Source organism: Coprinopsis cinerea (assembly GCF_000182895.1).
Source record: "Coprinopsis cinerea okayama7#130 chromosome 12 map unlocalized cont3.12, whole genome shotgun sequence".
NCBI lineage: Eukaryota > Fungi > Basidiomycota > Agaricomycetes > Agaricales > Psathyrellaceae > Coprinopsis > Coprinopsis cinerea.
Window position 1 is genome coordinate 595,468 of NW_003307533.1, and position 10,442 is coordinate 605,909.

The window sequence follows — 10,442 nt, forward strand, 5'->3', positions numbered from 1 at the left end:
GGTACAGCTAACGGAATAATTAACTAGAACTCTTGGTCCTAGTCGGGGTACCATGTTTTCCTCTCCGACCCATACTCCTCCGAGCGCTGCCTCTACGACCAACAGCCCACCGCGGCGGGAGGTTCGCCAGCCAATCAGGTACCATCGGATTCTCCCAGTCATTGGCCGGAGCTAGCGGCGCTTGGCCTTGTCCCTGCTCCTGTCCTATACCATGACCACGATACCATTGGGGGATTTGCCCGTACCAGCATACTTGTAGTCGAGATCCTACTTTCACCACTTTGTCGGTCTGCTCCATATGGGGCATGGGGTTTTGGTCCTACTTCTTGACCAGACTCGACTGAGGAGACCCCCGTACTTCCATTGACGGTGGTCACACCCGTGCTCCCCTGGGCGGTGGATACACCTGGACTACCAGCGGGGGTATCCATTCCTGTGCCAGAACCGCCATGCTCGAGCGAATCATCAGTCCCAAATGGTGATGTCGGACGGGGGCCCATCTCTTGGCCAGTCTCGATGGTCGATACACCAGTGCTACCACTGGTGGATGAAATGGGTGTGATGCCATCCTGGCGCGAGGAGAGTTGTATAAGAGCCTGTTGAAGAGCGGCCCTTCGTTGGAGACGGCGTCTATTAGTCCTCTTCGAAGACAACCTGGCGAGGCTGCCTCGGATGCGGTTGGCATTTCGGCGAGATGACGATGTGGGGACTGAGCCGGCCGACTGCAAGCGATGCAACGAGAAGGCAGACCCCGTTTCAACGAGCTCGTTGCGCACCGCCAACTGGCGCTCAATTTGCAAAGGTCTCGAGTAGCCTTGGGCGACACACAGTGCAGCAACAAGGAGGGAAAGCTTGATTTGCATCGTCAAAAGTTTGAACAGTTGTTGGGGTCCAGCCCTAGGTTTGAGGCGACTTACTACATGAACGAATTAGATCGTACACTGGATCTGGGAGAGGACGAGTTACTCACTAGAGAGGAGTGTACCAGACACTTATAACGACACATAGAACCAGCTGTTGGACTTTTGTACTCTACCGTCTTGTGTGTCGTACGGCACAACCGGCTGCTCAATTCACCGACCATCTCCTTCATGGGCAACCGTCAACATTATTGCAACAGCCATTCCCCAAGACTGAATGGTAGGCTTACGGCTATTGTTCATTACCCATGAGCGCGCGACGAGCGCAATCACAGCATCACCGTGTCTAAAAGCGCGCTGAAAGGGCAACGCGGGTCAAAGGTTCGAAAACTAGCAGAGTCAAGCTATAGATTACCAAAGCCCAAGACCTGACGTACATATCTGGAGTACAGCACTATTTCTTAACAGTCGGTAATCGAACAAGTGCACCCATGTAGATGATCTGCATGACGGAGACGAGGAAAAGCAGGGTGACCCGGCGTCGACGTGAAACCTCGCTGACAGTGGTTGTTTGGCTTGGGTTCTGGGCGATGGAAATCGAAGGATCTGGGAGAACAACTGAGCGCAAGGACCTCAACTAGAATGGCGTTAGCGGAGCGAAACGCGAACCAAATCCAACGTTCACTTACAAGGAAGAAAGCGTTCGCAAGGTAAGAATAAAGGAAAACTATTGTCCAAAGCGGTCCGGAGAGACCCAAGAAACCCGCGGTGAGTGTCAAAATCACACCAACAAATTTGTATCCACTATAGGCAAAGAAATCGACGAATTGAGTTGATCCCTGGATGTTGAGGATGTAACAGCCGAGCCTGATGAAGGCGAAGTCGAACAGAACAACGAGGGCGGCACGCGACAAGGTTTCGCCGAGGATTTGGGGTCTGAACGCCTCTTTCAAGCCAGCATGAAGACCGGTCAGAAGGATGTAGGTTACGATCGCCATGACTAAAAATAGTCTTAGTGAACACGTTAGCCAACTATAGGTGACACGTACCGGGAATGTAAAGGTCGGGGCTGTTCAGGTCGTCGCGTGGAGGTAGCCATTCGTGTTGGCCATGCTCCGTTCTCCTGACGCGACGAGTCCAAGGCTTGTGCGTCCAAGGGAAGAGAACGAGTCTGATCTTGTGCATAACGTATGAATTGGAGACATTAAAGTGGTGTTTGAGAGTGGTTGTAGGGAACATGGTTCCGAACTGTTAAAATCTATTTAATCACATCGTCTGAACAAAGTCAACAACCCGCTTACATTCTTCTGAACATATTGCTGTCCTGCAGCGACTGCACTTTGGCCTAACTGCATTCCAAGATTCGCGGTAGCACCGTCGATCCCCCAAGCGCCAAAATCTGGCTGGAACGCGCTGCCTTGCTGATTCGGTTCAGGACGTTGAAAATGCGGCTGGGACATATGGCCCTGTGGAGGTACCGAGGGCTGCGTTTGCTGGAAGGGCGCCGAGTATGCTGGGACATGGGATGGGTACCCTGGGTGAGCTGGCTGATTCGGTGGTGCTGGGGAGGACGAAAACCGCTGATAACCTTGGGGTGACCCAGGTGTCGACGGTGGCTCAGGGATGTATGCAGGATGCGTGGGCACCGGGTGTCGCAGCGGCGGCGGCGATTGAGACGGATAGTGGGCCATTTTGGATGTTGAGCACGACGTTTGCGACGACGACCAAGTGGTTGCGGTCGACGTGGATGATGATGACAGCGCGCTGCGCGATGCCGTGGCGGCACGGGGCACAGCCTCCCGCTGTTGGCATCTGATCCTAACACGAGCAAACACATCCCTCTGCGTCCTCCGCCGTTCCCTTCGAAAAAGGCTCAGCAGGCGCTGAAATTTATCAAGTGAATCGTGATACTTTACTAACAGAAAACTTGACTAGATGTGGCGGGATACGAGACACCACACAGACTGTGTGGTCGCTACCATTGAGATGTCATCCCCTTTTCCGCGATGTCAATCAGCACTAGCAGACACTAGTCCCGGATGCGGAACACACAAGAACAGCCGAGTGATACGGCTTTCCTCTCTGTTGGAGTCCACAGAGGTACAAGGCTGGTATTAATGGGAATACCCTTCCAGCTGAACTCCTTGTGAGTGTCTGGTACACCTCTCTCAAGTGGGTTTTCCCTCCCTCTCTCAGTCGTTTCACCCTCATCCCTATTCTATAGATTCACAGAAGGGCTGGAACCTTGTCTTCTTCAAATACCTTGTTCAAACTTCACAAATATGCGCTTCATCCTCTTCGCTATTATTGCCTTTCTTTTTTGGGGTTTGCAAGCCGCGTCGAGACCTGTCGCTCAGCTCGAAGCGCGAGAGGTCGCCGTGGACGACGCTCTCGACCTACTTACTCGTGAAGTGGTTGAAAGTATACTCCTTAACCTGGTTCGTATTCCTCCCAAACATTGACATAGTCCTCACATTGACTGATTCTATCCTTCATCAGCGCCATAATGATGAATGGACCACTTCGCTGATGGCTAGGGAGCTGCTCTACGACGACATTACTAGTATCGACGCGAGAGCGAACCCTATCAGCAAGGCAATCAATGCCATGAAGACTGCTGTGTCTGATTGGAGAGACCGGAGAAGAATCAGCGCACAGCAGGCTGATCTCCGACAAAAGATGAGCACATGGAATCGTCGTGGTGGAAGGCGGTGAAAACGGCGTAATATGGATATCTGTATTCTTCAGGCTTTGGCCTATAACAACAAATCTACTTGATTTTATTTCCTCGCTCCTCGAGACTTTTGCTTGAGGCCTTGTTTTCTGTGACGGGTAAACGCGACGAATGGTGGGCGCTTATTCCGCCACCGGGTGCTAGTATTTCTGCAGTCCGCCTGTAGCTCGGATGTCCACTCACACAACGATATAAAATGGTCCCTCTCCCGATACTGTAGCGCTGAACCCTACATTTCCTCTCGTAGTCCCATCAGGAGAATCAGCGCCGGTCTTCGAATCACTTCAAAGACAGTTACCTGTTCATGAGCACACTACTGCCACCGCCTTATCGACGAGACGTTATAAAATGTCTGAATATAGCGGAATAGTTCCTCCAAGTGGCTGGTACACTTGTATGTGGGTTTCCTGTTATAAATCCTCTGTAGAACTGCTGCGTGGTTGACATGCGTCTTTGATAGATAGATGGGCTGGAAACCTCGACGATACCAGCACACCCCGTCCATGATCTACAAAGCTTTTTGCTCGCATCCGAGTCGCCAACACAACAAAAGGGGCTGTCCACAAGTTTAAGGCATGGCGGCATCAGAAGCAAGCAGAGAAACACAGAACACAGGACCTACCAATCCTTTCACCTCGACTCGCATGGCCCCCGCGGCCCCTCGCCCACGAAAGTGATGTAAGCGCTTGTAGATACCTTGCTTCGTGTGTTTGTATCGCCTTGACTGTCGGAATTTGGTTCGTTCTTACTGCCAAATCTTTGAGAAGTTCAATGAGCGCTGAAGTTTGTTCCCACGGCCCGTTACCACACTATAAAAGGTGCAGGGGAAATGATAGATGGTCTCTCCAAGTGGCTGGTACACTTTCACGTAAGTTCCTCTTCGCCGTCTTGATCTGAGAGACGCTCATGGATCCTCCTTTTCGCCAGACGGGCTGGTCCCTAGCACCATTACAGTAACTTCCACGCCAAAATGCGCTCCTTCCTATTTGCCTTGGTTGCATGCGCGCTCTGCGTCCTTCACGTTCTCTCGATCCCAGTTCAGATCGAAGAGCGGTCTTTGATAGACAAAGATGCTGTCGAGTTATCAACCCGAGAGATTGCCGGCAGCGTCCTCTTCGAGCGGGAACTGGTGTGTTCCCATTCTTTCTCCAATTGAGGAATTGACTAAAACGAAGCTTCATGGTTAGACTTATGCACTCCAAGATCGCGGATTATTCGATGATGAGGTACTTGAGCTCCTCGTCCGTGAATTCATGGAAGACCTGGTCCTCAGAAAAGAAGTAAGTCCTTTCCCTCCCCTCTCCACCTTTCCGCTAACCAATGTCTCCCATCCAGCCGAAGACCCCAGGTCGCCTCGGTCGCATGTTCAACGGAGCAAAGTCATGGTGGAACGCGCGGCGAGGGAAAAAGGAGGAGAAGGGACAAGAGGAGAGCCCGTCGACTCGGCCGCCAATCCTAAGAATGTCATCGTTTGGAGAAAGGCTCGTCCGTCCCCGGCCACAAACACCACCTCCGGTGACAATATCGGATCTGAATAAGCCTCTCCCACCACGACCACTCCCCCCAAGACCGCCGGCACCACCACCCCCTCAAGCTCCCCCACAAACGCCAGCCCAATCACGACCACAAACACCCTCCGGCGACAAACCTGGCCAACAGCCTCCTCCTGGTCCGCGACCACTCCCGCCGCGCCCGCCGACGCCGCCCCCGCAAACTCCCCCGCAAACTCCCCCAGCCCAATCACGACCGCAAACGCCCCACAAGGACAGACCTGCCCAACAGCCTTCTGGCCCTCGCCCACAGAACCAGTAATGGCATCGGAGAAAGTTGTAGACATCCTCAAGTTTCTGTGTACTCCCCGTTTTGTCACTTGTGTGCTCGCAGAGCCTTGGCATCTGGAAATAAATAAAGCTGTTGTTGGTGAAAAATGGAAAGCTGAATCCAACCGCATGGCTTGAAAGGTAATATACACCTCTAGGCCATAACGTACTGCGAAACGGCAAGGTGGGTGCCAGTAGGCGCCCAAAATCCAGAGTTTGATAAACATCAAAAGATGGCTTTTCTTAGGTCAGCAATCGAGCCCAGTATATAAGAGCTCTTCTCGTCTTCCCATTTCCTTGTGTCTGGCACACTCCCCCTCCTTCAGGTTTGAAGTAATTATAAGTAGGCCCATTCAGATCACTCCCGTTTTCCCCAGGGATCGAACGCTCTCGCTGCAGACGAACAACGTGCAGGGCTGGCCCCAAGTTAGTCGACAACAAGGACTTAGGAACCCAAAGAAACCTCGACGATGCGATTCATCCTTTTTACCTTGTGTATATTCCTGTTCTCCGCTCTCCGTGTATCAGCGGCGTTCGAGTCTCGGGAACTGGACCTTGACAACACCAACGAGTTTGCCAGCAGAGACTTCGACCTCAAGGAACGGAATGTCTTCAATTCGGTGCGTCCACCCACTTGCTACCCCGATATGTCGATTCTCAACGCCCCCATCGTGTAGCGAGGAAACTCGCCTTACGATCGTAGCTGGGCTTTCAAAAGAGAGGAACCATTCTCTCTCGAAATACGGGACCACGGCACTAGTGAACAAGTTACCGTTCGCCAGAACCCAATCGTCAAAGCCTGGCGCACTGTGAAGCAGAAGATTTGGGATTGGAGGAACAGAGACCTGCTCAGGCAACAAGCTCAGTATTACAGCAGACCAAGAAGAGCGCTCAACTGAAGATGTCGGGCCATCCTGAATGGTAGATTTCTCAGAGATACCGATTGGGTTTACTACACACTAGGGACAAACGCCAAAAAGTACACGGATATCTATAACAGCCAATCCTTCGATATATCTGGTGTGCGCGAATTGGTCTCAGAAATGCATCCTGTGCGGCCAGGAACTCACTGGAGTTCACCCACCTGGGCGCTAAAAGGGCCCTAGGGAATGGAGGATCTACCCGCTTTGATCGGAGAATCGACCAGGTCCCTAAGGACAGTTAAATGTGACGGGGCTACGAATATCCTTTCTCCAGAAATACAGGGCATTTAAAACGACCAGAAAATATATATCGACCTACACATCTCATCGAATAAGCACCAGATCCCTCGAATGGATAGTAGATTATTATTTTTGTATGAGTACACATGTGACACTGTAAGCTGCCAGAGTCGAACGAAAGCAAAAAGAAAGGGAAAAGAGTAACAGATGAGGCAAGGGAAATAGATGAATTACGATCAGCTAAAGGAGGAGGGTGGTGAACTTCCGCAGAGAGAGGGGCTGTCGGACATGCACAATCATGGACAAGTTGGAGATGATGATGAATGGGAAAACGTAACACCGTTCTTCGTTGAAACATTCTCCCGTGCTAGTTGAATCCGATAGATTGTTGTCCAGAGTCTAGGCACCAAGAATAAGCAAAAGAAAAGAGGAGTGTGGGGAGATCTTTTGGTATCCAAGGTAGTAAGGAAGGGAGGTCTGACAAGGGACGACGATGGCGGGATTGCAAACAAGAGGAAGTAGGTACCGAGAGGCGGTGACGTATTATGGTAATACATGTAGGATGCACGGAACTGGACGGGATGGACTGGACGACGATGACGGAGGTTGGATGTATGGATTTGCGGAATATGATGAGGTTGGTCGGACAGGGGCGAGGCAGTTCGAAGAATGGAGAACAGGTATCCCGCGTGACCGTCCAATTCTATAAGTTTACAAACCCTGAATCTGGACGATGAGGAACTGCTTCTCGTCCGTGAATTGCTCATCTAATGCAAAGGGGTGAGTACGGCACTTCGAACCGAGATCAGACAGGACTTCGCACCCTCTTTGTCGTTGTGGAAGTTCTTGAGGAAGTTGAGCAATTTCTCCTTGTTTCTTCGGAGGATGGCCTCGATCTGCGGGGGTTTCTTGGGGTTGGCAACAAACACCTAGGTTGATTCAGAGCGAAACGGATCAGCACAAATGTTTTGTCGCGACGAGTCACAATGATGGAAAGGGACCGGTGAATGTCAAAATCACAGATACTACCCACCTTGAACACGTGGAACGCTTCAAATTGGATGTTCTTGCTCTTATCTCGAAGCAGGTTCATCATCATTTTGAGGTTACCTTCGTTGGCGATGTAGCGTGTCATGACATTGAAGTTGGCACGGTCAAGAAGGATCTCCCCGAGCAGTTTGAGCGACTGGCGCTTCGTAACGTAATTGGTGGAAAGGATGAGTGTAGTCAGTGATGAGAAGAACTAGCGGAAGGGCAGTGCAGTTAGTCAGAGAGGTTTGTATGGGTCGTGAGCGGACGGGCCACTCACACGATCATAATGCCTGTCCAGGTATTCTGCAACCATGGGTTTATGGCGTGTTAGTGTCTCCTTGAAGTTGGCAAACGCATCGCACGAGATGCCGAACGTTGTAGATTCAATATAATGGGGGAATTTGTAGAATCTAGACAGAATGTGAGAGAGCGGTCTAGATGAACGTGGATGGGACTCACTGGTCAGAGTATAGGAGAATCTTGGCCAACGGTTCATGTCTCAACATCTCCTTGAGGATCATCCCCGTGTTGAGCGCAACCTCTTCATTCTCGTATCCCGCGAGCGCTGCAAACACGATGTCCGGTTTAGACGACAGATATTCCACTGTTGGCCACCGCGAACCGATCTGGCGACGCAGAAGGTTGTTGAATATCTGGACGACGTCTTTACGCGCCTCGAACTCGAACCGGGCGATGTTCTGCACCAGCAGAAGCAGCAGATCGGTGTTGTAGGTCTCTTGCGCTAGCTGTGCGACGACTTCTGGAACCGGCTCTGGAATGCTGTTAGTTCATACATGAGCGCCAACGAGGAATGAGCCTCGAAACACACCTCCGTCACCGAGCAGCATTGCCTTGATTTGCTGCAGATTCTTGGAGACCTCCTCTGTAGCCTTGTTCATGAGATCAAGAGGTTAGAGAAGGCGGATTCACGGCTACTTTGAGGCGTCCAGAGACAGAAAAAGAGCGTCGTTCACCTTTCTCCTCGTCTCGCCACCCGGTGCACTGTTCTCGAGTCTTGGTATCACATCTCGCAACCCCCGTACGAGATCTGGCGGTGTCCGTGGCTTGGTTTTGAAGAAATTCATGGCGGTGAATCAGAGATAAGCAGATATCAGAGGCTATTGGGTCACAGGTGGTCGTCGCAGTCGTCAAGAGGGTCGTCAGTGTCGTGGTCTGAAGGCAAGCCGTCGTCGCCTGCAATCACCCATTTCGGCCACCTTCCTAATCCGGTTCTGGTTCACTGTCCGCTGCACGGCACGCCGGCCCGCGCTTCATGTCGTCAGTGCCCCTGTTTTCAGCTTTTGTCTTCTGCGACGTTCTGTCTCTGACGACGGTCCTCGAATTTCACAGAGCAAGCTAACTGATTCAATGTCTATCATGAACGGTATCGACAAACATCCAGCGTCTAGGGCTATCAGAAACCAAGCTTCTGCTTTGCATGGTCCCTCGAAAACACTGTCGACTTGGTCACTTGCGACACCCAATCGCCGAATTGAAGTTCCGGACCCCAGTAGCTGTAATATGTGACGCCAGCTCTCTGCATTGAAACAAACAGTCAGCTATCGCCTTACAAACGGCGAAGACCCGAGAGACGACATGACACTCACCTTGCCATTCGATATGACGATACGCTCGTAGCACCCCTTATATAGTGCCTCCGGTTGACGACCCTTCAGGATATCCAGGACATTCCGAACAACTACGTCAGCGTGATAGGGGTACTTTTGAAGCTGCTTCTGCTCATCCCGGTCGATAATGTCTCCGGCTGCTAGGATTCTCGGGTGTCTCCAAACTTGTAATGTCGGGATAACATGCACATATCCAGCGTGATTGATTGGTCCATCTTCAAGTCCCGCCAGGAAACTGGTATTTGGTCGTGGTCCGCGGCATGGAATCTGGAAGAAGGTGAGCGAAGGTCCTATGTTGAACGGTAAGAACGAACCACTAAATCAGCAACCAGCAAGCGTCCTTTGGCTGTTCGAATCGTGCTCGCGTCCGAAATCCCCAAATCATGAATCGCATCGTCCAAAATGATCTCTACATCCCTCTTCCTTATATTCTTCGCTGCAAGCTTTCTGAAACTATCCGGGTACGCATCGTTTAGGAGCAGCGACTGGTCATGGACAATCGTTATCCTCTTCGTCTACAAATGCCAACTCCACAATTAGCTCCTCCTTCGAATTTACAACTCTCCACAACCTTCGCACTCACCGGCGACAAATCCCTAATCTCCCCCGCAAATTCTACCGCCATTCAGCCCTAAACACGAGAAAAACGGCTTATCGTTTTGGCAAACCTACCTATCCCCACAGAACCACCACCAACAATAACCACATCCTCCGCTTTGCAAAACCGGTCCCTCCACTCCGCCAGCCACTTCTCGAGTTCTTCTCTTCCATCCGGGAAATTCAGCGGCCCTTCCCAAGTACACCCCGTTGCTACGACCAAGACCGCAAAGTCGATAGTCTCCCCGCTGTCCAGGCGTACTTTGCCGCCTTTCTTGTCGTCATTTTCGTCGACTCCGACGACCTTGGCGATGACGACCCGTCCGATGGATCTCTTTCCCGTGAAGAGGGTGTCATAGGGAATGTGGACTTGGTTCTCGAGAGCGCCTTGCGGAGTGACGACCATCCGAATGCATGGCGGGAGGTGGGTGTAGTAAGGTCGTGCGGTGACGAGGATGAGCTTGTGCCGCCGGGGGTCGAGCTTCGTTGACAATTTCCGACATATCATCGTTCCAGCAGCCCCTCCCCCAACTACCACAACGTTCTGAATTTCCGTGGTCATGGTCTTTGCTGAGACTACGTTTGTATGTATCGAGGTGGGTGTGGCC

General features: G+C 51.6%; 7 protein-coding genes across 7 annotated transcripts; 3 read left to right on the forward strand and 4 right to left on the reverse strand.

Moving 5' to 3' along the window:
• Window positions 1–19: 19 nt before the first annotated feature.
• CC1G_08445 (hypothetical protein) lies at window positions 20–863 on the reverse strand (the record flags this gene model as incomplete). Its single annotated transcript, XM_001834748.1, has 2 exons — window positions 20–204; window positions 254–863. 2 exons carry the CDS (start codon window positions 861–863, stop codon window positions 20–22), a joined length of 795 nt encoding a protein of 264 aa, XP_001834800.1.
• A 344-nt stretch (window positions 864–1,207) lies between these two features.
• On the reverse strand, window positions 1,208–2,589 carry CC1G_08446 (protein transporter yif1). Its single transcript, XM_001834749.2, has 4 exons — window positions 2,162–2,589; window positions 1,910–2,108; window positions 1,550–1,860; window positions 1,208–1,497 (listed from the first exon to the last, which is right to left on the reverse strand). The coding sequence occupies exons 1-4, from the start codon at window positions 2,549–2,551 to the stop codon at window positions 1,315–1,317; spliced, it is 1,083 nt and encodes a 360-aa protein (XP_001834801.2). The 5' UTR covers window positions 2,552–2,589; the 3' UTR covers window positions 1,208–1,314.
• Window positions 2,590–3,142: 553 nt separating this feature from the next.
• Window positions 3,143–3,575, forward strand: CC1G_08447 (hypothetical protein; the record flags this gene model as incomplete). The annotated part of the gene is made up of 2 exons (XM_001834750.1): window positions 3,143–3,298; window positions 3,360–3,575. 2 exons carry the CDS (start codon window positions 3,143–3,145, stop codon window positions 3,573–3,575), a joined length of 372 nt encoding a protein of 123 aa, XP_001834802.1.
• A 989-nt stretch (window positions 3,576–4,564) lies between these two features.
• On the forward strand, window positions 4,565–5,406 carry CC1G_08448 (hypothetical protein; the record flags this gene model as incomplete). Its single annotated transcript, XM_001834751.1, has 3 exons — window positions 4,565–4,723; window positions 4,782–4,874; window positions 4,930–5,406. 3 exons carry the CDS (start codon window positions 4,565–4,567, stop codon window positions 5,404–5,406), a joined length of 729 nt encoding a protein of 242 aa, XP_001834803.1.
• Window positions 5,407–5,884: 478 nt separating this feature from the next.
• CC1G_08449 (hypothetical protein) lies at window positions 5,885–6,313 on the forward strand (the record flags this gene model as incomplete). The annotated part of the gene is made up of 2 exons (XM_001834752.1): window positions 5,885–6,034; window positions 6,092–6,313. The coding sequence occupies 2 exons, from the start codon at window positions 5,885–5,887 to the stop codon at window positions 6,311–6,313; spliced, it is 372 nt and encodes a 123-aa protein (XP_001834804.1).
• A 440-nt stretch (window positions 6,314–6,753) lies between these two features.
• CC1G_08450 (mo25 protein) lies at window positions 6,754–8,776 on the reverse strand. Its single transcript, XM_001834753.2, has 7 exons — window positions 8,584–8,776; window positions 8,439–8,499; window positions 8,069–8,381; window positions 7,887–8,019; window positions 7,611–7,820; window positions 7,401–7,506; window positions 6,754–7,344 (listed from the first exon to the last, which is right to left on the reverse strand). The coding sequence occupies exons 1-7, from the start codon at window positions 8,692–8,694 to the stop codon at window positions 7,289–7,291; spliced, it is 990 nt and encodes a 329-aa protein (XP_001834805.2). The 5' UTR covers window positions 8,695–8,776; the 3' UTR covers window positions 6,754–7,288.
• Window positions 8,777–9,023: 247 nt separating this feature from the next.
• Window positions 9,024–10,396, reverse strand: CC1G_08451 (hypothetical protein; the record flags this gene model as incomplete). The annotated part of the gene is made up of 5 exons (XM_001834754.1): window positions 9,024–9,146; window positions 9,217–9,504; window positions 9,552–9,752; window positions 9,821–9,852; window positions 9,910–10,396. The coding sequence occupies 5 exons, from the start codon at window positions 10,394–10,396 to the stop codon at window positions 9,024–9,026; spliced, it is 1,131 nt and encodes a 376-aa protein (XP_001834806.1).
• Window positions 10,397–10,442: the final 46 nt, after the last annotated feature.

Excerpts from the sequence above, each read along its gene's own strand:
- CC1G_08446 (XM_001834749.2), bottom strand. The coding sequence starts at position 2,551 with ATGGCCCACTATCCGTCTCAATCGCCGCCGCCGCTGCGACACCCGGTG. Across the intron at positions 2,109-2,161 it reads AGCAATATGTTCAGAAGAAT|TTCGGAACCATGTTCCCTAC; the intron begins GTAAGCGGGTTG and ends AGATTTTAACAG. Across the intron at positions 1,498-1,549 it reads TTGCGAACGCTTTCTTCCTT|TTGAGGTCCTTGCGCTCAGT; the intron begins GTAAGTGAACGT and ends ACGCCATTCTAG.
- CC1G_08450 (XM_001834753.2), bottom strand. The coding sequence starts at position 8,694 with ATGAATTTCTTCAAAACCAAGCCACGGACACCGCCAGATCTCGTACGG. Across the intron at positions 8,382-8,438 it reads AATGCTGCTCGGTGACGGAG|AGCCGGTTCCAGAAGTCGTC; the intron begins GTGTGTTTCGAG and ends ACAGCATTCCAG. Across the intron at positions 8,020-8,068 it reads ATTCTCCTATACTCTGACCA|ATTCTACAAATTCCCCCATT; the intron begins GTGAGTCCCATC and ends CATTCTGTCTAG.